The 24,150-nt window shown below is 63.2% G+C and overlaps 3 protein-coding genes across 14 annotated transcripts; 1 reads left to right on the top strand and 2 right to left on the bottom strand.

Moving 5' to 3' along the window:
- Positions 1 to 3,842: 3,842 nt before the first annotated feature.
- On the bottom strand, positions 3,843 to 12,160 carry GJC2 (gap junction protein gamma 2). Its single transcript, XM_045086948.1, has 2 exons — positions 11,418 to 12,160; positions 3,843 to 6,079 (listed from the first exon to the last, which is right to left on the bottom strand). The coding sequence occupies exons 1-2, from the start codon at positions 11,679 to 11,681 to the stop codon at positions 4,763 to 4,765; spliced, it is 1,581 nt and encodes a 526-aa protein (XP_044942883.1). The 5' UTR covers positions 11,682 to 12,160; the 3' UTR covers positions 3,843 to 4,762.
- A 65-nt stretch (positions 12,161 to 12,225) lies between these two features.
- GUK1 (guanylate kinase 1) lies at positions 12,226 to 20,050 on the bottom strand. 7 transcript variants are annotated; one of them, XM_045086952.1, is made up of 9 exons: positions 19,918 to 20,050; positions 19,054 to 19,163; positions 15,592 to 15,705; positions 14,736 to 14,777; positions 14,178 to 14,304; positions 12,938 to 13,087; positions 12,721 to 12,805; positions 12,514 to 12,599; positions 12,226 to 12,421 (listed from the first exon to the last, which is right to left on the bottom strand). In XM_045086952.1, exons 3-9 carry the CDS (start codon positions 15,701 to 15,703, stop codon positions 12,241 to 12,243), a joined length of 783 nt encoding a protein of 260 aa, XP_044942887.1. In that variant the 5' UTR covers positions 15,704 to 15,705; positions 19,054 to 19,163; positions 19,918 to 20,050; the 3' UTR covers positions 12,226 to 12,240. The 7 variants fall into 7 exon arrangements, with proteins under 7 accessions (XP_044942887.1, XP_044942888.1, XP_044942885.1 ...); XM_045086953.1 differs by having other exon boundaries at positions 19,054 to 19,159; positions 19,918 to 20,044; XM_045086950.1 differs by lacking the exon at positions 19,054 to 19,163.
- Positions 20,051 to 20,111: 61 nt separating this feature from the next.
- MRPL55 (mitochondrial ribosomal protein L55) lies at positions 20,112 to 23,537 on the top strand. Of its 6 annotated transcripts, none has more exons than XM_004780604.3 (4): positions 20,112 to 20,260; positions 20,899 to 20,986; positions 22,741 to 22,942; positions 23,313 to 23,537. In XM_004780604.3, the coding sequence occupies exons 2-4, from the start codon at positions 20,961 to 20,963 to the stop codon at positions 23,463 to 23,465; spliced, it is 381 nt and encodes a 126-aa protein (XP_004780661.2). In that variant the 5' UTR covers positions 20,112 to 20,260; positions 20,899 to 20,960; the 3' UTR covers positions 23,466 to 23,537. The 6 variants fall into 6 exon arrangements, with proteins under 6 accessions (XP_004780661.2, XP_044942893.1, XP_044942896.1 ...); XM_045086958.1 differs by having other exon boundaries at positions 20,157 to 20,260; positions 20,896 to 20,986; XM_045086961.1 differs by having other exon boundaries at positions 20,165 to 20,249.
- The last annotated feature ends 613 nt before the right edge of the window (positions 23,538 to 24,150 follow it).

Below are 24,150 nucleotides of genomic sequence, written 5' to 3'. Positions count from 1 at the left end.
GCCTCCCCTCCCCACACCTGCATCCAGCAGGTGGAGCTGCCATGTGTCACCAGGCCCCCCTGCAGCGTGTCCCCTGGGGTTAGCCGGGAGGTGTCCTCAGGACTGAATGCTGAGGGCACCCCTTGGGGAAAACTCTGGCTGGTGCAGCCACGTGCACCCTGAGACCCCCACCCCCATGAAGGGGCTGTGGCCTTCCACCTGTGGTCTAAACACTGGCCACAGATGCCAGGCTGACCCCCGCCCCAGCCTGCTTCTGAGGCGCTGGAGAACCCGCTGATTGGTCTGGTTTCCTATGTCTGGACACTCATCCCCAGGGCCCAGACAACACAGGTGCCTCACACCAGCCGCCGCCCAGGCCATATCCACAGGAAGGGCTTGTTGGCACACAGTCCCCACACCTCAGGACAGCCTTACCCGGGGCCCTGCACCCGCCCATCCCTCGGCATATCCAGCTACCCCGGCACTCCCCAACCCTCCTCAAGGCCATGCTGCCCCAAACCTGAGAGGTGCCTGGTCCTTCTGGGCTGGTGGGCATGCTAGGGGCACAGAGGCCCCTCAGGGCCTCCCAGGCTCTTGGTGTCCCTACTGGCTGGCATCCTGGCTGTGATCTGCCAGTCCTGGTATGCGACTCCCCTGGCTGCTTGCCCTTGGTGGAGAAGGTCTTCCTCTGCCGGCCTGGCATTCCACAGGTGACCCGGCAGCCCCCTACCAGCCCAGGAGGACCAGGGAGGAAGCAGCCAGGACGACACAGACTGGGGGTCACGTTCCTCCAGCCTCACCTCAGCCTGGCCCGCAGCCAGCGGAGGAATGTGCTTCCCACCAGCCCTGCTACAGGGCTGGCCAGTAGCCGCCCAGGCACCACCCGGAACCATCCCTGACCTTCCCACTGGGCAGTAAGCCGATCCTGCTTGGCACTGTTCAGCACAGCAGCTGCCTCCAGCAGGACTGGGGACGTGCACGTTGCTCAGATGAAGTCTGATGAAACCTTCGGGTCTCCCCCAAGCCACTGAAGGGCCTGGAGCTACACATGGCCAGTGGCTGCCTCCGCCTGCCAGCTAATCCAGGTCTCCCACTCCAGAAAGTCCTCTCTGGTCCTCAGGCCACCCCACCAGCAGGGCTCCCCGCACATGGGTTGCCCCCCCGGCCTCGTTGGAGGTGGAAGGGCAGAGGCTGGGGCCCGTTGGGCCATGGAGGCTCCCAGGGAACCCCACTCATCAGCCTGGGTCCAGCAGCTGGATCCGTGGGCCATCGCCCCCCTCTGAGGCCATGAGCCCGGGAGGGGTCAGGAGCCGGGAAACGGGCAGGCATGGGGGCTTTGGACCCTACTTCCCAGCCACTGCTGGACCAGGGGTGGTTTCCTGTTATTCTCTCCTCATGGTCTCCTCCCTTCCCAAAGGCGGGGAGGAAGCAGCCCCCATTCTGGGAGCGTCCAAGCAGCCCCTCCTCACCTCCCTCCACAGTCTCCCCAAGCAGCTGGTGAGTTGGCTCTGGCCATGGAAATAGATAACAGTCAGACAAGAAGGCCATCCCGTCCGATCCTGCCCTGGCCACGCCCTTCCCCACCAGCCTGGCCTGGGGACCCACTCTCCCATCTGGCCATGAGGAGGGCCAGAAGGCCTGGGCTCTTCCTCCGGCCTGCAGCATGCTCCAGAAGATGGAGGGTCCATAAGGGGCTGCTCTGCACCCCAGTTCCAGTCTTCCATCCTCATGGCCATCCCAGGTGCGTGAGGAAACCAAGGCACTCACACGGAGGTGTTTTTTCAAGTGCCAGGCAGGCTGCTGAGGTCGGTTTTCACCTCTGGGAATTCACATCCTGGAGAGCCTCGGTGCCTCGTCCCGTAGGGCAGTGGTTCAAGTGTCAGATCGGGGCTGTGTCCGCCTCATGAGGGACCCTGCAGGCCCAGGGCAGCCTGTGACATCCATGGGGAGTGAGTGTGTGGAAACAGAACCAAGGTCATCATTGTGCTGAGGTCGCAAAACTGATGGGTCCCTAGGATGGGATAGGATGGGATGGGATGTGTAGTAGCTGGGACTGTCCAGAGAAACAGAACCAGTAGGATATGTATATATAGAGAGAGGCTTAGCTTAAGAAATTGGCTCGTGTGATTATGGGGCTAAGGAGTCTGAAATCTTCAGGGCAGGCAGGATCCCAGGAGAGATAGGGTGTAGTTCCATCCTGATTCTGTATCTGAAGATGGGAGACTGATGTCCCAGCTCAAACACTCCAGCAAAGTGAGTTCCCTCTGACTCCCCATTTTGGGTCTACTCTGCCTTCACCTGATTGGGTCAGGCCCACCCACACTGGGGAGAGCATCTACTCTACTCAGTCTGCAAGTTAGTGTGAATTTCATGCCACATCACCTCAAAGACATTCCCAAAACCATGCTCATTCTAGCCACCAGCCGGTAAGGCTGACACAAATATAACTCTCAGACTGACCAGGAACCTTGGCCTTGCTCACCAGACCATCACCTGATTGGATGAGGCTCACCCACATTGGGAACAGTAGTCTGCTTTACCAAAGGGTGCTGACCGTCAGTGTTAATCTCATCTACAAACACACCCTCACTGTGGCAGTTAGGCCAGTGTTGGTACAAATCACTGGGCATTGACACTCAGCCTCCCCCCATATCTGACTTCTGTATTCAGGCACACACAGCAAACCTGTTTCCCCAGCAGCCCCTTGGCAGGTCCTCTTCCTGTTACGCAAACTGCCTCAAAGTGCATCTAGAACAATTAAGAATGGGGTTGGGGGAGGGCGATAGAGATACAGTCACAGGACAGGACACACCCTAGAGGTGATTTACAGAGAGATGTCACAGAGGGTTTAGGAAAGGCCCTCAAGCAACCACCAAGTCCCCAAGAGCAGTCCCCATCCTGGGCAAGGCTGATGACCAAGGCTTGCAGGAACCATGCGGCTGATGGCATTCTCCAATGGCCACAATCCAATTTCCCATCCCATGTGTGCTTGTTAACAGGTTGACCCAACCAGAAGGGTCCTGTTTGCTCCTGGATCTCTCAAGCCTGTAGGTGCAGTGGAAATGGTGTCAGTCCTGGGCTGGTGACAAGAGTCATTGGCCTTTGCCAGGTCCTCTGGAGACCCCGTGCTGGGAGGAGGCCCAGGCCACACAGCAGCCCCACTGCAGAGACCAGCTTTCCCCAGGCTTGACCATGCCAGCAGCACACCAGATCAGGGGCATTCGGCCCCCATGAGACCTCCTCTCCCACAGAGGGGACATGTGTCTTTGCTCTGATTCTGAACTGGCTGGGCTCTCTAGGACTTCCTGAGGTGGGGCTCCCCTGGGGGACTCAGCATGTCCCAAGCATCAGAAGCAGGCTGACCCAGGTCTAGGTGTGGCCTGGGGACACTAAAGAGGGTTTGCAGCCCAGGAGGGCTTGTCACAGCCTGCTCTTGGCCTGAGGGGGGCTGGGGTCACTGAAGTCAAGTCAGAGGGGCTCTTTGCTGGCAGCAGCTGACTCCCCCACCACCACCTGAGTGTCCCCTCTGCCACTCGTGCTGCAGGCTGTGGCCAGTGTGCAGACAATGCTGTCCGCTGTCCTCTGACTACAGGCCGACCTTGGGTTCAGAGCATGTGGGCCTGCCTGCTTTCTTTGTTCTCACCATCTGCGTGTCCAGTGGTGCCCCCAACCCTTTCCCCTGCTGCGTGGCACAAAGAGGCACCCATGTGGCCTGAGCCTTGCTTCTCCCAGCCAGCCTAGAGCTGAGAAACATGTCCCTGGAGGGCAACGGTGGACACACACATGCATGCACTCACACTCACACATGTGTGCACACTCTACACGTATGTGCATGCCCCACATGCACCCACATACGCAGTTGTAAACAAAAGTTAGTTTTATTTGGCTTCCTTGGTTTTGGACACTGTGTATGAATTAGGGAGGGGGCTGGAGGCCAGAGAAGGGGTAGGTAGGAGCCCCAGAACCCCTTCTCCCAGAATGGCCAGTGCCAAAGCTCGGAGCATGACCCGGCAGAAGGTGAACCAACATCTTTGCGGGACTTCCATGATGTCCCAGGCTCCAGAGGGTGTGGTCTGTTCACCCCAGGGCCTCTGTCCAGCTGTCTAGGTAGGGAATGGAGAGCATGAGGCCCAGTAGGGGCCAGGCCCATCCAACCCCAGTTTCCCTTCTGTACAAGAAAGACCTAGGATTGCTTCCAGCTGTGCACAAAACACGAAATGCAGTTGCGGTGGGGGTGTGGGGAGTGAGCCCCATTTGCTGCCTCAGGGAGTAGGGACCCAGCACAGTGCCCCCAGTTCCTCAAGCCAGGCACCCTGGGTGACCTCTGTGAGCTGCTACAGGGGAGCAGGGGAGGAGATCTATTGTCCTGACCCAGCGAAGCCAGCCGGAGAGCCCAGAGGGTCTCCGGGGAGAGGGCCCAGCACCGCCCCCACACCCGGTGAGCTAGGCCAGGCCCTGGAGGTGGGAGTTTCTATCTACATCTTCCACTTTCAGGGATCCGAGCTAGGGGCTCTTGCAGATCCTACCCTGGACAGAGCCAGGACTCATGCAGGGAGGGGCCGGTGTCCAGCGGGCAATGCCTTCCCGGCTCCCCCCTCCCCTCCTGAGAGTGTGGGCAGCTGAGGAGGAGGAAGGGGAGAGAGGGGGAGGAGGGGGAGGGGAGACAGGGAGAGGGAGGAGGAGGAAGAAGAGAGCCCTGAGCGCCCAGCCCTGGGCCTTCCCCCACAGCCCCCCACCCCAGCCTCGGCCTGGAGGGAGGACAGGCCACGTCAGCGGGGGGGCGTCAGATCCACACGGTGGTCTTGCCTTCCCTGCTGCTGGCACTGCCCTTCTCTGAGCCCGCCCTGGGCTTGGAGCCCGGCCTGGCCTGGCCCCCGCCTGGGCCCGTGCCCCCCGACGTGGCACTGCCTGAGCCGGAGGCGGGGGCGCCAGCCAGTGGGGGCCCCCGAGCAGCCGCAGGGAGGCCGGGGCACGGCGGGCTGTCGCGGTCACCCATCGCATGCCCCTCTCGCAGCGCCTGCAGCGCCAGGCTGGCCAGGTCCTGGTCGTGCGAGCGCGCGCGCTCAGCTGCGCGCACCACCAGGCTGTAGTCCGGGGGGCAGGCGAGGCCGGCGGGTGAGGCGGGCAGCGTGCCGGACGGCGCACGCGGCGCTGGGCCCGGAGCGCCAGCCAGCGGCCGGCGGCCGCGCACCGCGTCCTGCGCGCTGCCCAGGCCGAGGTGCGCCATCTCGCACAGGTTGAGCAGCAGGCAGAGGCAGCTGACCACGTACATGACCAGCAGGAAGATGGTCTTCTCCGTGGGCCGGGACACGAAGCAGTCGACCACGTGCGGGCAGGGCTGGCGACTGCACGCGAAGAAGGGCCGGACCTCAAAGCCGTACAGCAGGTACTGGCCCACCAGGAAGGCCACCTCAAAGGCAGCCCGCGCCACCAGCTGGGCCACGTACACGCGCATCAGGCCCTCGCGCTGGATGCGCCGCCGCCCGTCGTGCTGCCCGGCCGGACCCGGGGCCCCAGCAGCCTTGCCGTCAGCGCCCGCGCCCTTGGCCATGCCCGCGTCCTCCGCCTGGGCCTCCTCGCCTAGGCCGTCGGCCACCCCCGCGTCCTCGTCCTCCTCGCCCAGGCCCAGCATGGGCTCCTCCTCGCCCAGGCCGGCGGTCTCGGGCCAGCCAGGGTGCGGCGGTGGGGGCAGTGGCAGAGGCGCGCGGGCAGGCCGGCGTCCAGGGCCCGGGCGGCGGCGAGGCGCGCGGCGGCGCTCGTCCTCCGAGGCGCGCGCCAGGCGGTGCACGGCGTAGCCCAGGTACATGACGGACGGCGTGGAGATGACCACGATCTGGAAGACCCAGAAGCGCACGTGCGACAGGGGCGCGAAGGCGTCGTAGCACACGTTGTCGCAGCCCGGCTGCCGCGTGTTGCACGTGAATTTGGTCTGCTCGTCTGAGTAGATGGACTCCCCACCCACGGCCGTGAGCACGATGCGGAAGACCACCAGCACGGTGAGCCACACCTTGCCCACGAACGTGGAGTGGTTGTGGATCTCCTCCAGCAGCCGCGTCAGGAAGCTCCAGCTCATGTTGGTCATAGGGGCGGGGGACGGGACCTGCGGGGGCCGAAGCGAGGGGAGTTCAACTCGGGGCAGGGCTGGGCGAGGAGGAGAACAGGCCAGGAGGAGCGCCCCCCAGAGGGAGTCTCGGGAGCACGGCGGGGCGGCAGAGGGGGAGCCAGGGACCCTGCCTAGTAAGGTCTGGGGGGCTTACCACCTTCAGTGAAAGGAGCAGCACCCTCGGTCCTGACTCTGCCTTCTGGATGGATATGTGGAGAGGCAGCCCTGGCTCACCCCATGCCCCCTCCTCTGGTCCCCGCTTCCTGTGGCAGCGCCAGCCCCCCACACCCTCCCCACGCCAGGGACAGCCCAGCCCCTTGCAAGCTGCAGCCTTCCCCCAGATCCAGAGACCCCACCCCAGGCCCTGAGAGTGCATAGGGAGACCAAGGCCAGCCCCAATCAGGGTCTGGGGGCTGCGGGGCCTCAGCTCAGACCCATGGCCCTCCTGCCCCACTCAGGCAGAGTTCAGGCCACTGAAGAGGGTCTCCTGGGGTCCTGTTTGCAGCATCCCACGGAGCCCTCCAGGCCCCCAGCCCCTGGAGCCCTTTTGATTCCAGTCTCCTCCAGCAGCACAATCCACCCCACATCCCTGGCCACACCCTCCACTGAGCTCCACTGCTTCCTCCCTCTCCACAGAGGACCCCCAGACTCATTCCGACACTCCTCAAGAGACCCTGCTGGCCTACAGGCCACTGGCCAGCCCTCTGGGCTGCTTCCCCATCTTGTCCAAACACCACCAGCCTGTTCTCCGCAGAAATGTAGCAAGGACAGGCCCGCTGGGAAGCCAAGTGAGGCCAGGCATCTGTTCAGAATGGGGACTGGTCGAGCAAGGCACATCAGGGCATCCGTGACACCTGGAGACCGCCATGGGGCCACTCACCACATCCCAGACCAGTGCTGATCCCCCGGTGGGCCTGTGCCCAGGAGAGAATGGCGCTAATAGTCATCATCCTGAGCCTCCAGGAAGGGGAGAGGGGCTGCAGCCCCCCAAGGCCCACCCTCCCTCTGTCGTGACTAAGGCCAGTACCTGCTTTGGGATGGTTTTGGATAGGAGACCCCTGAGTGCCTCCTGCTTCTGATCCCCTCCCTCCGGGCCCAGGAGGCAGCGTGGGCAGGTGTGGGATGGAGCAGCCGAGGCTGGGAGGGTGGCTCTGGGGAAGCTCGGTCTTTATGCAGCTGGGGCCTCTCCCCTTGGGTGGGGGCAGGAAGAGGGGGTTCCTGGGGTTCCTGGGGAAGTGACCCTTCTTCCTCACATCTGTGTGCCTTGCCCCTCTCAGAGCCACACACACACAAGCCCTCCTCAAATGCAAACCCACCCATGCACTGAGACGCACATGTGCCTGCAGCTGCACACATGAACCCACAGACCCAGATGCACAGTCGTGCATGCACACACTAATAATCAAATGCACAGATGTCCACACACCAGGACACACACACTCACATCTGCACACATTTATAAGCAAATTTGCTGGTGCACTCACACAGCATAACCACACTTGCACGTGTGCAAACACTCAGACACATATGCACACTTACGCACTAATGCACACACCCTCCCACCTACACAGACATACATCCAGCCCTCCCTCTCAGGCTGGGACACACACGCCACCCGCACCCGGCGGGGCAGCCCCGAGTGGCAGAGGCCAAATGATGAGAGGTGTCGGGAGAGGGGGTAATCAGAGCTGGTTCTGCAGGACTTCAGTGGCAAGGGGGGTACAGTCTGGGCAGCAGGAGTTGGAGGCAGCAAGGCTCCTCTCCTCCTTGTCCCAGTGCAGTGGGGGAGTCCGTGAGCTTGGGTGGAGGGCAAAGACTCAGAGATGGCACCACCCTCTGGCTCTTCCAGCGAGGGCCAAAGCCTAGTGCCACATGTATGTATGTGCAGGGTCTGTGTCACACACTTGGGGACACCAGGGTCATTCTGCGGTCAGGAGGCTGCACTGACCAGCTCTGGCCTCAGTCCCTGCTGAAGGACCCTCCAAATCCAGCCCTCTGGCCCAAGATGCCTGCTGACATGGGCTGATGGCAAACTCTGGTCCTTACCCTACACGGCTCTCTGTCCTGCACCCCTGCACACCATCAGCAAACCCTGCATGCAACTCTGCCAGGCCCTGCCTTGCTCTCTGAGAGCCTAACCCACCAGTCACCTTAGGGGGCCTGTTGACCACGCCTCTGGACTCCCTAAACTTGGCAATAACAGCTAAGCACACATGGCTGCAAGCCAGGTAACCTCCACCCCAGGCCAAGCCCATAGCTGCAGGGCCTCACCCCTGGCATACCTGCCCCTCACACACCCATGCACACTTGCACATGTCCACGCTCCACCACACTCCTACCCACGTCCTTGCTCCGCTCACATCTTGCACACACCCTACCCTGCACACACTCATATGCCCGCACATGTCCACACCAGGACCATATCCTACGCTCCATGCCCTGACCCACCCTGCATACCCCTGGACACTACTCCATGCCCCCCCCAAGTTCACCCCTTCCACGCCCTACCCCAAAATGGCCCCACATGCCAGGCCTGCCCAATACATGCCCCCACATACATCTGTGCCCACCCACACCCCATGCCCTGCCCATCCTACAATCTGCCTCCTAGGCTGGAACTACAGTACAGTCCCCCATCAGCTTTATTTACCATTGTCTGGGGGTTCCTCACTACCTGGGGGCCATAGACCTGCCAGGGAGGGGAGGGGCTGGAATGTCGGGGGTTAGCATTGGAGAACTGGGGCTGAACAGGACACGGACAACTACCCAGGGAATGTCAGGGTTATGTGTGTGTACACAGGTTTGTGCACATGCGTATTTGGAAGGGTGGAAATGTGAGAACATCCATAGCCATGAGCACATGCACCGTGGTCAAGGCCCCTTCTGTAGCCAATGAGCACACGCACTCTCAGTCAAGGCCCTTGAGCTTGTGGAGAAGCTGCTGGGGTCATGATGGGGCAGGAAATGTGTCAAAACACATGCTTGGGCTAGAGAGTGAGGAAGGATGTGCAAGCGCATGCACATCCACTCACGAGCAGCAAGGCACCTAAGCACGCACGTGCACACTCATGCACACACACATCCTTTCATCCACATGCATGCCCACGCACTCTGCTCACGTGCCCACAACACATGCACCTGCACAGGCAGGCATGTGGGCACACACACCCACATAGGCAGGAGTATGCAAACACACACACACACCTGCTCGCACGCGTGCACACAGTGAGGGACATGGCAGCACCTTGCAGAAGCTCCCCATGTCTGAAGCCATGCCTGCTGGAGTTACAGTAGAGCAACGCAGTACTACAGACTGGGTTACAGGGTCTGACCCAAGTACGCACTGATAGGCAAGGTTATGTGAATAAAGGGGAAGGAAAGGGGATCCGAAACAGTGTGCAGCCCCCTCCACGTAGCTCCCCCTCCCTCTGCTGACTCCCTCTGAGCTGCAGGCCCCAGGGAGGACCCTAACCCCCAGGAAGGCTGAGGGGCTCACTCAAGGCTGTCCAGTGCTGCCAGTAGGTGGCCAGTGGGGCTGGGCCTCTGGCAGGGGTGAGGTGGGGGGGAGGGTAGGGGTCCTGGTTTGCAGGAACCTTGGCTCCGTTCAGACAGCAGCTCACCCAGAGCTCGGTCAGAGCAAGTGTGAGTGGGATCATACTCAGTGATGGGCAAGGAGGGTCCCAGGCTGCAGGCCAGGATCTGGGAGGAGAAACCAGGGCTTAAGGGGAGACTGCTGGACTGCCGGGAGGAGGGTGTTAGGCTCTAGCAGGCAGCAGGATGGCGGGCATCCATGAGCTCCCCTCACCCCTGGGTCTGAACAAAGGTCCTGGGAGTGGACGGGTGTGCAGGGGGAAGGGCCAGGGCCTGCCCAGCCACTTCCTTCCCATCCCTGGCCCTGCTTCCTCCCAGGAACAGCTCCAGGGCAGGCCGAGCTTCCTCCCCAAGGAGGGGCTGCCAGGCAGGCCCCCCCTCCAAACATGCTCAGCTCACCTGATCTGCAAGGGATCCCCCCCCGTGAGATCCTGGGGGCACCAGAACCTAGAGTGCTGACAAGCACCCCAATGTCAGCCTGGCCCTGAATTTTGGCCGGGCCACAAGCCACCCCACAGTCTCCCTTGCCCCCACCCTCCCACCCCGTGCAGCTGCCGGGCACACCAGTCAGTCTCGCACTGAGGGTGGACAATGGCTGCCCGCGGGGCCCCCAGCGGGGCCCCCTTCAGGCCCCCTCCTGTTCTGCACTCAGCCTGCAGGGTCTGCCCCCAGGGAGCTCCACCCTCACAGGGTGCTCAGCCCACCAGCACCAGCACGGTCCTGACCTCGCAAGCATCTGTACACTCGCCTACCTCACCCTCGCTTACACACAAGAGCGCCCCTCAGGCCTAGGGCGGGCTGACAGAGGCAGAGGTGGGATGAACTGGGGAGGCTGGTGGGGCCAGCAAGCACTCTCTGCAGTCCCTGCTTTCAGTGAGGGTCCTCCTCCCACAGGGGGGCCGGGTCTGCAGAGGGACTCGTGAGGGTTTCCCAGAGCAGACACAGCAGGGAGGTCTGCGGGAAGCCTTGGGTGTGGGGGGAGGGCTGGAACCTGTGAGAGCACCCCATGGGGCTCCGTGGGGGCTCTGTGATGCTGCAGGCTGGCCTGGGTCCACTATTGCTGTGCAGGGGGCCTCTACCCCTTCCCAAACTGCTACCGCCTAGCCTGGCACCCTGCCCAGGACCACCCGCCTGCACCCCACTCCTGCCTTGGGCTGCCCAGACAACTCACTCACAACATCTGTGGCACACGGTGCGGGGGGGGGGGGCGCTCCTGGACAACAGGGCTCTGGTCTGCTCCCGGTGACCCCTGGGGCCCAGAGCTGAGGACCTGAGGTCTAGCAGGCCCCTGTGAGGGTTTATGGGAAGGAACCCCAGGCTGGGTCAGGAGTGGGGCACTCAGCGGCAGGTGTACCCACCCCAGTGCGTCTGCCCATGTGTGCAGGGTAGGCCTCCCCAGCCTCCCACCGGGCCCGAACCGTCTGAGGCCGGCCTCTGGACACACCACAGCTGGTGGGCTGGCCACACCAGCATAGCCTGAGGAGCCCCAGCTGCTGGGGAAGGTCCCCGGTGCACTCCCTTCCCTTCCCTTCCCGCTCACCAGCTGGCGTGAGCAGCCCTGGGAGCCCCTACCTCCCCCACCATCCCGTTTGGTCCCGAGAACAGGAGAGCAGTCCTGCCAGACCCAGGACCTGGTGTTCCCTGCCTGCTTCTCTTGAGCCTGACACCCCGGGTCCACGGAGAAGGTGCATGTTGTTCATTCCCCTACGAATGCCCACACTTGGCCCCCTGGGCAGTGCCCTACCTTTTCCAGGCCAGGAAATGGGGGTCCCTGAGGTCTTCCACCTGCCAGCTGGCTGGACAGAGATCCTCCCAGGATGAGTGCCTGGCTGAGTCCTGGGCCTGACCCAGGGCCACCTCTCACCACCAAGCACAATGTTGGGGGAGGGCCTTCAAGGGCTCCATTGTTCCCCCCAAGGCCTGGGGTCTGAATTCCCGATTGTCCCCAGGGCTGGACAGGGCCCAGAGAGGGCAGGGGCCTCCCCTGATTGTGCCCCTCCCTCTGCATATCACTCTGGCCCCACCTCACCTGCCTCCCTGCCAGGCTCCCACCTGCCCTCCAATGTGCATCTGTGCTTGAGGGCGTCTGCCTGGGTCCCACCACAGCAGCATGGCCTGGGCACGGACCAGGCCAGCCCCTCTCCTATCCCCCAAGGCTACCCTGGCTCCAGTGACCTCCCCGGAACACGGGGACCTCACACAAGGCAGAGCATGGCACCTGGCCCGCACCAAAGCCCAGTGGAGGGACCCCCACGGGAGGAGGACCCCCGGACCCCTGCCCCACCCAGAGCCTCATGGCAGCTCCACGAGGCAGTGAGAGAGGCAGCTGCCATCTAACGGGTCTGTCCATGCCTACCAGGGCCCCAGTCCAGCTATAGGGACCCCATCTGCCCAGCCAGCAGCCCCTGAGCTCCCTGACATGAAGATGGGGCAAAGGAAACCCCAGAGAAGTGGGCACAGGGAGTCTGGGGTGCCCAGACCACAAGATGCCAGGTCGCCAGGACTGGGGGTCCACCGTGCAGGCGTGCCTGATCCCTGGCCCCAAACCCTTGGCCACAGATGGGATGTCATGGGCTCATAGACACTGTTACCCAGCAGTTCTTTATTAGGACACTGGCCCAGATCCGCGGGAGAGGGGCAAGGGGAGGCCAGGGTCCTCCAGCCTCGGCCAACTGGGCGGAAGCTGAGGGGAGTCCACAACGGGCGTCCTTTTCAGGAGCAGCTGGTCCTCTGAACGTTCTTGATTTCCTGCCATGGAGAGAGAAGGAGGGTGTCCCCCAGGGTCCAGGGTGACGGGCCACGCGGTCTGACCCTGCCCACTGTCCCCCTGCAGAGCCCACCTCGGAGAGCGCCTCCTCCAAGGTCCGGTAGGCCGTGTCCAGGTTGTCGTTGATGATGACCAGGTCGAAGAGGCCCTGCTCCTTGCCTGGGGTGGGGGGACAGGGTCAGGGCAGGCCCTCGCGGTCTTCCACAGGGACCCTGCTGCGGGGTGACCCATGTTGGCAGAGGAGATGGGGACACACCCAGTGGCCAGAGCCCATACTCACTGCTCTCCATGTCCACCCGAGCAGCAGCCAGACGCTTGGCCAAGCTCTCCTCTGTTTCCGTGTTGCGCTGCCGCAGCCGCTGCTCCTGAGACACACGGGGGATGGGGGGTGGGGGGTGGTCAGTGCCTCTGAGGTGGCAGGGCATCTCCTGCCCAACCCCCCAGGCCCCCCCAGGGCTTCAGCAAGGCTGCTGCACCCCTGCCCTCCCCAGCCTCACCCCACCCCCACCAAGACGTCCAGTGAGGGCGGCTGCACGAAGATGTAGATGGGCCGTAGGTCCGTCTTCTTGATGTTACGCACGCCCTGCAGGTCCACGTCCAGCACGCAGATACGGTTCATGGCCTGCACAGCCCGCACAGCTGCTTTGCTGGAGGACAGGAGGCAGGGACTGCTCAGTGGGGCTGCCTGGACCCAGTAACCCCCCAAGGCCTCAAACAGCCTCTACAGGACTATCATGGCCCATGCTCTGGGCTCCTGCCTTCCCCACAAGCCTCCACTTGGCGTGGGCATGGCCAGAAATGAAGGCAGGAACCTCCCCACACCCCAGTGTCTCCTCTACCTTTCTGGAAGCATGTGTGCTGGGCTGAGGGTGGCTGTGGCTTGTGGTACGAGGGCCCTAGCTGTCACTGCCCAACAGCCCCAGTGAACGCCCCTCTGGGTCACAGCCCAGCTGTACCTAGGTCCTAGGATGGAACAAGATAGGTCTCGTGGGATCTCTGCTTCGCCCTCATCAGAGGGCTCAGGGACAGGCTGCACACAGAGGCATGGCTGGGCCCGACTGCCCAGGACACTGCTCTGGGCCTGTCAGCCCGGTAGGAGCTGGCGAAGACTCTGGACTGGATGGGATTGGGCAGGGCAGGGAGGGGAGCAGAGAGGAGGGAAGAGCAGAGGAGAGGAGGGGAAGGGAGGGGAGCAGATCAGAAGGGAAGGGGAGGGGAGAGGAGAGCAGGAGAGGGCAGTAGAGGGGAGGGGAGGAGAGGACAAGGCAGAAGAGGGGAGCAGAGAGCAGGGCCAGGAAGCAGGGAGAAGGAAGGGCAGTGGAGGAGAGGGGAGTAGAGCAGAAGAGGGGAGGGGAGTACAGCAGAGGAGAAGAGTGGAGGGGAAGGATGGAAGAGCACAGAGCAGGGCAGTGGAAGGGAGGGGAGGGGAGGGCAGAGCACTCCAATGCCAGCCACTGGCTGGTCGGAAGGCAGGCCACAGTATGGCCTGTGCACCTTGGAGACCAGGATTCCTGCCATGTACCTGTCTGAGGGGCCTATGGTTTCCCTGGTGGCCAGCCAGGTGGACACAGGGGTGCTAAGGCAGCCTGGAGAGCCCCAACTGCTGCCCCATCTCGGACCCTGGCATGGTGGGCACCTTACCCCAATGGGCCCAGAGAACCCACCCAGGATCCCCTGCATAGGTCAAGCCACAGGGAGAGCCCCCAGGAAGGAGGGGAGGCCCCCAGAGTGGCCCACCTAGTCCCATACAGGTTCCCCGAGAACTCGGCATGCTCAATGAAGTCACCCGCGGCGATGTCCCGTTGCATCACTTCTCTGGTCACGAAGTAGTAATCTGCAAGGAGGGCCAGCTGAGGCTTGACCTCTGCAAAGCCCCAGGGTGCTCAGGGACCAAGTGAGACCAGAGTCAGCTTCCCTGCAGACCTTTGTGCTCTGCCGAGCAGGGCAGGCAGAGCACAAAGGCACAGGCACACATGGCACTTTCTTGCACCATCCCTGCCATGGTGATGGCAGGGCTTTCCAGGGAGAGGCTCCAGGGGGCCTGGAGATGGCCAGCCTCAGGGGCAGGGTGGGGGTAGGATGGGGAACGGATGTTTCTAGTCCTGTGGAGACTACAGGAGATGCCTGTGGCACAACTGTGACGTCAAGGTCGACTACACATGGGGGCATAGAGAGCAGCACACCTCTCAGCATGGACCACCTGTGGCAACCTCAGCCTGGCCCCACCGAGCCAGCCTACTGTAGGCCCCTGAACCTGCCCACCCTGCAGACAGGGACGCCAAGGGCCCAGCTCACCTTTGCCGTTCTCTTCTCCAGGCCGCGGGTCCCGCGTGGTATCTAGAACACAAGCCCTGATCACTCTGGGACACCCGGAGCCCCCATAGCCTACCCACAGCCCCCCGCAGGGCCTGGCTCAGCCCACGTGTTGGGGGAGTTGTCAGTCAGGGTCAGCGGTGTGGGGACTGTCCCCCATGTGTGCGTGTGTGTGTGGGAGGGCTGCCGGTCAAAATCAGCGCTGTGGGGACTGTCCCCCCCGTGTGTGTGTGTGGGGGGGGCTGCCAGTCAGGGTCAATAGTGTGAGGACTGTCCCCTGTGTGTGTATGTCAGGGGCTGTCAGTCAGGGTCAGTGGTGTGGGGACCGTCCGCCGTCGGATGTGTGTGTGTGTGTGTGTGTGTGCGCACGCGTGCACAAGTGTCAAGGTCAGCACTGTGGGGACTGTACTGTGTGTGTCTGTTGGGGGGCTGCTGGTCAGGGTCACCGGTGTGGGGACCATACTCCGCGTGTCTGTGTTGGGGGTGGTGCCAGTCAGGGTCAGTGTGGGGACCATCCACTGTGTGGGTGCGGGGGCTGCCGGTCAGGGTCAGCGGTGTAGGGACCATTCCCTTGTGTGTGTGTGTATGTGTGGGTCCTCCAGGATGAGTTAGCATGTAGGACGTCCCCCTCCCTGTGTGTGGGTGCATGTGGCCCCCCAGGGTGGATCAGCAAGTACGGCACCCCCTACCTGTGTGTGTGTGTGTGTGTGTGTACCCCCTGGGGCGGATCAGCATGTAGGGCACCCCCTTCCCATGTGGGTGTGCGGGTGGAACCCCTGGGGTGGGTCTGCAGGGCTGACATCCCCCTCAGCCTCTCTGCCCCAGGCCAGAGCCTCACGAGACACGCTGAACCCGAAGACACTGCCATGCTCCTGCAGGAGTCTCTTGAGCAGGGTGCTCTTCCCGGCCCCTGAGGGTCCACTCAGCACGACAGGTCGTGGTCCTGACATCCCTGCGGGGAGGGAGACAGACATCAGTGCGGCCTGAGGAACACCTCCACCTGCGTGGGGCATAGTGGATGAGGACAGAGCTTCCCCCAGGAACAGCTAGCTGTTACACATGACGGCACCAATGTGTGGGTCCTGGTGGTCCACTGCTGGAACTCAGCTCCTGGGCCTACGCACAATACAGGCTCCGTCCAAGTCAGAAGAGCCCAAGGCCTGTTCTCACAATGACCGTCGGGTCATAAGGGCAGACCCCACAGGACCCCAGTGTCTTCAACCCTCTGGTCTGTGGGCTCTGGGAAGCCCCTAGGAGCAGTGGGGTCTGCAGACCAGGAGGATAGCCCGCAGTACATGACTGGGACACTGGCCCCCAGAAGCAGCAAGGTCCACAGATGACCCAGCCCCCAGCTCCACGTTCCTGACCAGGAGGACAGCCTGTAGTGCAGGGCTGGGACACTGGCCCCCAGGAGCAGCAGGGTCCACTGAGGACCCGGCCCCCAGCTCTGCGTCCCCGACCAGGAGGACAGCCTGCAGCACAGGGCTCAGGCACTGGCCCCAGGAGCAGCGGGGTCTGCAGAGGACCCAGCCCCCAGCTCTGCATCCACCCACCACCCCCAGCACACCCCACTGGACCCACCTCCGACCCACTTCCCGTTGGGATGCGGCTTCTGAGCTGCTGGGCGGCTCTGAAGAGCTGGGAAGGGGTGGTAATCCCAGGCGGGCAGGCTCCGCCCTCTGAGCGCTAAATCCCTCCCTAGGCGGCCGGCCCCTCCACCCAAGACAAAGCAAAGGCTGCTAACGGCCCTGTGCCCACCGGGCCCCGTGGTGAGCCACGTGTGGAGGGGCAGGGAGCCACAGGGTGGGGGTGTGCTGTGGGGCCTTGGACCCACTCCATCTGGCTGGGCCCTGTGGGGTTCTGCCTGGAGGAGCCTGCACCCGCCCTGGGGCTGCCCTGTGTCCCCAGCCTGGGCCGCTTGCTCTCCTAATCCTCGATGTAGGCCAACACAGTAATCTGGCTCAAGCTCGGCTATTCTGCACAGGCCCTGGAAGGACAGGAAGCAGGAGGCCTCCCCTGCTGAGGACACGCGACAGGAGCTGGTCACCACACACAGAGAGTCACCTCCACCGACCCCTCTAGCCAGTGTCCAGCTCAAGGACGGCCCTGCTGGACTCCCAGCTCCGCATGACATCCTGGCTTTCACACCCACAGCCCTAGACCCTGGCTGGGCAGGATCACCCTGGGTCTGTGTGGCTTCGTAGGTGCTGGGACAGGGATGGGGAGAGTGGAGCAGGGGTGGAAGGAAGGGTGCAGGATGGTGGAAAGAAGGGGCTGAAGCCTGTCCACCATGCACCTGGCCCCCGGCAGGCCAAGTTCTGACCCCACATGTCTCCCCGGGCCCTGCAGGGTGTTGATGCCGTGGGAACTCGAGTTCCTTTGAGCAACGGTCCTGGAGAGGACCAGAAGGCCTGTCCAGCTGTTGTTCACAGCACCAACTCCAAATCCAGCAGATACGGCAGGAACCTCGGGACCTGGCCTGGAGCGCCTACCTCCAGGCACAGAGGAATTCAAGGGATTCCCCATCCAGGACCATGTGAAGAGGCACCTCTGGCCAAGGATGTCCCCATAGGCCCCTCCATTTGCCCAGGAGCCCAGCAGCTCCCCACTATAAAGTCCCATGCCTACGGGCAGGGCCAGATCTCCATCAGCTCCAATGTGTGCAGATGACACATCCACCAGCAAAAACACGTCTCCCATGTGTCTTTGGGATGCGGCTGCAAGGCGCACACATAAGTCCCAGTGCCTGCCACCCACGGGGCAGGTCCCACAGGTCTGACCCGCAACCTTCCGTCCATCCTGTTCTGGGAGTCCCAGGCCTGCCACCCACCAGGGCACTGCTGTGAGCAGCGGTGCTCATTCAGGGTCCACCGAGGGTGCTAGCTCACTCTCCGCCTGGCTCTGAGCCAACGCCTCCCCCTGCCCGCCTTCTCCCACAGGCTGTGCTCCCAGCCCCACTGGCCTCCAAGCCCAGGCTCCAGACCTGCCCAGCGCTGGGCGTCTCTCCGCCCTCCCTCAAGGTCTACCACACTGATAACAGCTGGTAAGAACGCCCCCCTCGCACTGACATCTTGCAGGGGTGGGGCTTGGCTATCTTGGGCCCCACAAGGGCACAGAGTCCTTCCTCGCCCGAGCACCAACTCAACTGGACACAAGATCACACAGACCACACCAGGCAGCCTGGTCTTGTGTCCAGTGGCCACAGTAGCACAGTCCCACCCAAACCCACTTCCAATAGGAGCACACCCAGAAAGGGCGTGCGCCCTCTCCTAAAATGTGACACCCAGATGGACCTGGGCCAAAGAGGCTGGTGGTGTCTGGCCCCCAGATGGGTCGGGTTGCGGAGGGGGACAGGTCCTGGCTACTCGAGCTTCTGGAAGCCTGGCTGGAAGTGAGTCACAACGGTGCAGTAGCATCTTCTTACTTTCTCTCCCGGGGTGGGGGGAGGGGAGGCATCCTTCCTGGAAAGGAAGCCAGGGCCTCTGAAACTGTGAACGACTCCAGCAGGGGTGTGCAGGCCAGGGCATCAAAGGGGTGGAGCAGGAAGAAGCCCAGTGGCCAGCCTGGCTCACACAGGGGAAACTGAAGCCAGCACCAGCAGGGCCAGGGAGGGACCTGGAGCCAGAGTCTAGAGGCTTGCAGCACCTCACCCTCATGACTGCACCGTTCCTCTTGGACACGGAGGTCAACCCCTTCCACCCCCAATCACACCACAATGCCACTGGCTTCACGATCCTCTTCAAGCCATCTGCATGCTCCTCCTGGCTACACTCGATGCAGGGCAAAAACCAGAAATGGTTTACACTCCGAGACCAAAGAAGCAGGGTCTGGCTGTGGTTGGAAAGAAACCGACGGCGTCCATTCACCCTCGGAACCCCTAGAAGCCAGTGTCCAGGAACTGCCAATGCCCCTCATTCCAGCCAAAAATGGGGAGCTTGGTCCCCAGGCTCTCCCAGGATGGAAATGGAAGTGCAAGGCACCTGTGCCAGACCTGGCCACGACCTGGGTTGTGAGAGGGCCTGTCTGGCCGTGGGGGGCGGGCAGAGGAAACGACAGGCGTCCCAGAGCCCTGCGGGGTCCAAAAGGTCTCTGTGTGACAGAAGTCTCCAGGAAGTCCACGCTGGGGAGGCGTGCTGCCCAGAAGCCTTCACAGGGCACTTGCAGGACGGCCATAGAAGCCCATCACAGCCTCTCTCCTGCACCCACGGGCCCCACGCTGGCCAGGAACACCTCAGCTTCCACCCTCCCCTTCGTCCCCAACGAGAAGGACCAATGACAGCCAGCGAGGGGGCCCCAGCACCTGGATGAATGAAGGGCGCTCCCTCTCACTGTAAACAGCTTCAGTTACATCAGATGGCCAGTGTCCAGCAGCCCAGACAGACGTCTCTGGTCCTCAGAGAAGATGTCTACCTAGAACACCCAGGAGTCAGAAACAAAGGCCGCCAACACTCTACTGCTGGGTGAGATTTTGCGTCTGCACCGCCTGGCACTGCCAGACAGCTGGGTGGGCCAGGACCTCACAGCAATCGCAGGGACAGGAGGGAGCCCCTTAGGGTGGCTCGAGGTCCAGCTTGGCCTGGGCAGGACCCCACGGCCATGGGACAGGAGGGGCACCTCAGGGCAGGGACAGCTCGGAGAACCAGCTCGGCCTGGCCAGGACCCCGCGGCCATGCCGGCGACCAGAGGGGGCCCCTCGGTGCGGGAACAGCTCCGAGGACCTCGGGGGCCTGCCCTCCCGGTGCGGACTGAAGTCCACCCGAGAGCTGCAGCAGCAGGACGGCTTCCCTACGTGAGCTCCGGGAGGTCAGCGCATGTCCAGGGCCGTCCGCACCCGCCTGTCCCGGGGCTCCGGCGGGCGTGCGACCCACCTCGGGAGCGCTGCCCGGCTGCGGCCCGCGTCTGCCCCCCGCGCCCCGCAGACGCCGCCCCGGCTTCCAGCGCGGACCCTCGGGCCGTGTCCCCAACACCCCGAGGATAGGCACAGCGGGGCGGCTCGTAACCTGCCCCGCGAGAGGCACGAGCTCCACCGCACACCCGTACGTAAAGACGCAGGGCCCGGCGCCTGCGAGCAGCCGTCCCGCCGGGACCCCCGGACGGCGCCTCGGGAACCCCGGTCCGCGAGGGGCACGACCCCGCGCCCGCCCCGGAAGGCCCCGCCACTCACCATCCGTGGAGACCCGGCCTAAGGCGGCCGCCGCCAGCCCGGCCAGCGGGCGTCGCAGCATGAGCTCCGCGGCCGCCGCCGCCGCCGCCGCCCGCCCGCCCGCGGGGCGACGTCACAGCGCCGCGTCCGGCCTCCGCGGAGGGGTACGTCATGGAGCCGCGCCGGCCGCCTGCGTCCGGCGTAGTAGCGCGGCGCCGACCTTGCACCGCCCTCAGGGCTGTCATCAACTCCACGCGACGCAGCGCTCGCGGATGACGTTGAGGCGGGGCCGTGGGTGGACTGGGTGGCGGGTCGGCCGGGACGCTGGGGCTCGGCGTTGCTGCGGAGCTCAGGCAAGGGGCAGGTGGGTGCGATACGGGGTTTTCCCGACGGGTGGACCGGGCCCCGCCGCCGGCGTCTCGTCTCCCAGCCTCTCCTTTCCCTCCGGGTCGCTTCCGGAGGCGGAGGGAGGGCCGCGGACGCCCTGTCTACGCGGACCGGGAGGCCTGTCTTCGTGGGCGGTCGGACGCCGGGGGTCGCGGGCCGTCGGCGTCCCGGCTCCCCCGCCAACCGGATCTCGGCGCTCCGAGTCTCCCCCGCCGTCCGGCCCCCGGTAGCCCGAGTCTCCCGCCGTGTCGACCTGGAGCTCGGCCACGGTGCCCCGAGTACGTCCCGTTGTCCCGACCCCGCTGTATGCTGGGGAAGTAGGTAGTCTGGAGAAGCACCCACAGTGTGTGTTCCACTCTGTCCTTGAGCGGCCTCCCCCACTCCGTGACCCGCTGGAAAGGATCTGTAGCGGGCCACGGGGTTCCTGACGCAGAAGTTTGGGTGAACGGCACCTCTAGACTGCAGGTGCGAGTGGGACTGGCAGAGACCCGACGACGACTCCCCCGTGCGAGACGCACTTGGGTCTATGGCTCCTAACGGGCTGGGGTTCCCTGGAGGTCAGTTTGGTGGGAATCCTTGTCTTTTCAAAAGATGTCTTCTTTCCTTGCCCAGCAGGTTGCCCACCAGGCCAGTGGCTGAACCTGAGCCTCCACGTGCCACAAGGGCCCTGAGGAGGAATGGCCGCCGTGGGCAGGCTGCTTGGGTAAGCAGGGGTTTCTGGGCCCCTGGGGACTGCCGTCATGGGGCCATCTCAGGGGAGCCCTCCCAGCCAGTGTGTTAATGTGGAGCAGATGGAAGCCACAGCAGGCTTGGAGGGTGGAATGAAGCGGTTTGTGAGTCCTCGGCACCAGACACATGGTGCTGGTGATGTTCCTGTGGGATCCTGCAGCCCAGCCTGGCTCTGGGTCCTCGCAGAGGGCCATGCCTTCCAGCTCTTCCCCCCAGAACTGCCCCCGTCCTGCCCTTCCCCTCACCGCTGGCCTCCCCAAGATGAGAAGTATGGTGTGGCCACAGCGTTGTGGAGAAGCAAGCCGGGGGATTTCTAGTGGGTCCTGTGGAATCTGGGAGATATGAAGAAAGGGGTGGGGCACATGAAGCTGTGGGTCCACGTGGAGCTAGGCAAGGGACTCTGGCTGCAGAGCCCTCGTCCCAAGACAGATCCTGTTCAAGCTGCTGGAATGGTTCCGGCCCCAGCCCGCCCAGCTGGGCTTCTCAGGGGTGGCCGTGTCTCGAGCTCCTGGGCACCGCCCCCCACCCAGCCTGCCTGCTGCAGGCTTCCTTGGTGCTGGAGATTACCACCAGTCTCCTGTCTGCATCTCCATGACTCTTCTGGGGTCTTTTGTCAGAATCGACTCAGGCACCAGTGACAGCTCCGGGACTTCCCAGCAAACAGGGTGTGTTCTTCCTGGTAGGACAGCAGAGTCTGGTATCCCACACACACCCTCACTCGGCCATAGGGGTTGCTGGGAAGTGCAGGGTGTGGAGGGAACACCCCCAAGGTAGGTGCTGCTGGGCTGGAGCTCCACGGCCGCAGGGCACTCAGCCAGGCTTTCCTGTGAGCCGAGAGGCCCCAGAGCATGGGGATGTGAGTAGAGCCAGTGGGAATGGTTTGGGTGGGACATCTTGGCTCTTGCTATGCCTTAGCAAAGGCATGTGGTGGATGTCTGCCCCTGGAGTAGCCCACCGCCCCGGGGAGCTCTGGAATTGTGCCTTGTGACAGCCTGGGGTCTGAATCCATTTGCAGGAAAGCCAGGCTGGAAGGGACGGGATTGCTGTGGGGTCGCTCTGCAAGGCAGATGGCACATACAGGGCTTCTTCCCCTCCTGTCACCTCCTGGCAGGCCCCCTCCCCACAGGGCACCTGATGTGTGCAGGAAGGGCAGGTGTCTGCCATGCTGGGGGGTGGTTGGTGGGGGGGACTGCAGGTGTCTTGGTCTGCTCAGGCTGCCCTCACAGAACGCCATAGGTGGGGCAGCCCCCCTCCCCAGGTCTGGAGCCTAGAAGTCTTGAGTGCAGGATGCCAGCAGGCTGGGTTCTGCCTTCCAGGCTCAGAGTCCTCCCGGGGGAGCTCTGCTCTCTGGCTCTGGTAAGGATCCCCGTCCCAGCATGGGGGCCTTCAGGACCTCACATAATCCTGATGTCATCCCATGGAGGTTACAGCTTGGATGTGCAAGGCTGGGGGAACGCAGAAGTCCAAGCCACAGGACAGGAAGTTGTCTCCTGCCTGATGCTTGGTCCCCTAAGCCCACTGGGGTCCTAGCTGCTGACTTCTGATCTCACTCGTCTGAAAGTCTCCTGCAGTTGCCCCAGCGGTCTCTTCCATGGGGCAGAAGCTGTTCTGACCAGGCCCCACTGCAGTATGTGTCACTGTGTGTCCCCATGAGGGCTGGCTGGCGTGGGCATTTTGGTCCCAGCGGCAGCCCCTGACCAGTGTGTGTGTGTGTGTGTGTGTTTGCAGCCTGCTGCGGCAGCCCGTGTTGACAAGGTATGCTCTGGTGCATGCCCGCCTACATACATCCTCCTGGCAGGCCGACAGCAACAGGGCCTCGCTCACACGTGTGCACCGACAAGCCTATGCACGCCTCTACCCCGTGCTCCTGGTCAAGCAGGACGGCTCCACCATCCACATCCGCTACCGGGAGCCACGACGAATGCTTGAGGTGTGCCCGTCGCCCCGCCCGCACTCCCCTGGGGCGCAGTCTTGGCAAGCTGGCCTGTAGCAGCCTCCCCTCCCAGGGCTTGTGGGCTCCGGAGCCACGGCAGCCATGAACTGGAACTGCTGAGTGAGGAGAGGGACAAGGAAGAGTGGGGTTCCCTGCACGGGTCAGGGCCAGACAGCAGTGGTGTGTCTGCTGGGTAGCAGTGTTGGGGAAGCAAACAGAAGTGTTTGCTGAAAGATTGAGAGCCTTGAGGGGAGACAGAACCCAGCAGAAGATAGAAACTCTCACCCACACCATGGAGAATGAGGTGCAGGAGACATGGGCAGGGCCCCAAGCCCTCTGAGTGAGCCGTGTACATGTCCCTCCTCAGATGCCTGTGGACCTGGACACCCTGTCCCCAGAGGAGAGGAGGGCACGGTTCCGGAAACGGGAGGCCCAGCTCCGAAAGAAAGAGAAGGAGGAGCCAGAGCTCAGTGATGACTTTGACATGGAGCAGTACAAGCGGTTTTGGACAAAAAAGTGATGGGTCTGGAAGCTGCCTGCGTGGGGGATGCGATTTCGGGGATGGTGTGTCTTTACATGGTGTGTTCGCAAAGCCGTCTCCACGTTGCCTTTCCTTCTGGGCCAACCAAGCCAACCAGGTTGTCTAGAATTGGGTTGGGCTGTGGTGTTTGCACGAGGCCTGAGGGGTATGGGGGCCACCAGTGTAGGAGGAGGAAGGGGAACCAGAGCCAGCCCCCATGGGCCCTGGAGCCCCCTCACCCTATCCCCCCTTCAGCCTCAGGACACGAGGGGCTCTCCTGGCAGAGCACAGCAGCTACAGGGATGGGGTGGAGGAGTGGGGTATCTGGGAAGACAGCACGGGTGGACTCTGCCCCTCACCGGGGCTCCCAGCTGCTCCCGGCCCATAGGAGTAGGGGTGTTCACTGGCAGCAATGACAAACTAGGCTTTCTGTGGGCACTTGCCATTTATCTGCTCTGGGGTGGGTTTCCCCTAGCCAGGCTTCTATGTGACCAAAGGAACATGTTCTAACCTTTGCAAGTGTAGCCAGCATGGCCCAGGCCCAGGGCTGACCTGTGTCCTGTTCCAGGCTGTTGATCCAGGCTGCGTCTCTGAGACCTGGGGCCTGTATTGCAGCTGGGAAGGACGTGCGGGCCTGACAGAAGAGGAAGGAAGGGAGGTGGCTGTGTCCCTGGCTCCCAGGGAC

The sequence above is a fragment of the Mustela putorius genome, unplaced genomic scaffold (genome assembly GCF_011764305.1).
Source record: "Mustela putorius furo isolate JIRA1106 unplaced genomic scaffold, ASM1176430v1.1 tig00001009_pilon_pilon_pilon, whole genome shotgun sequence".
In the NCBI taxonomy this organism is placed as follows: Eukaryota; Metazoa; Chordata; class Mammalia; order Carnivora; family Mustelidae; genus Mustela; species Mustela putorius.
The sequence above is the reverse complement of the archived record's forward strand: the minus strand, read 5'-3'. Positions and strand labels throughout refer to the sequence as shown.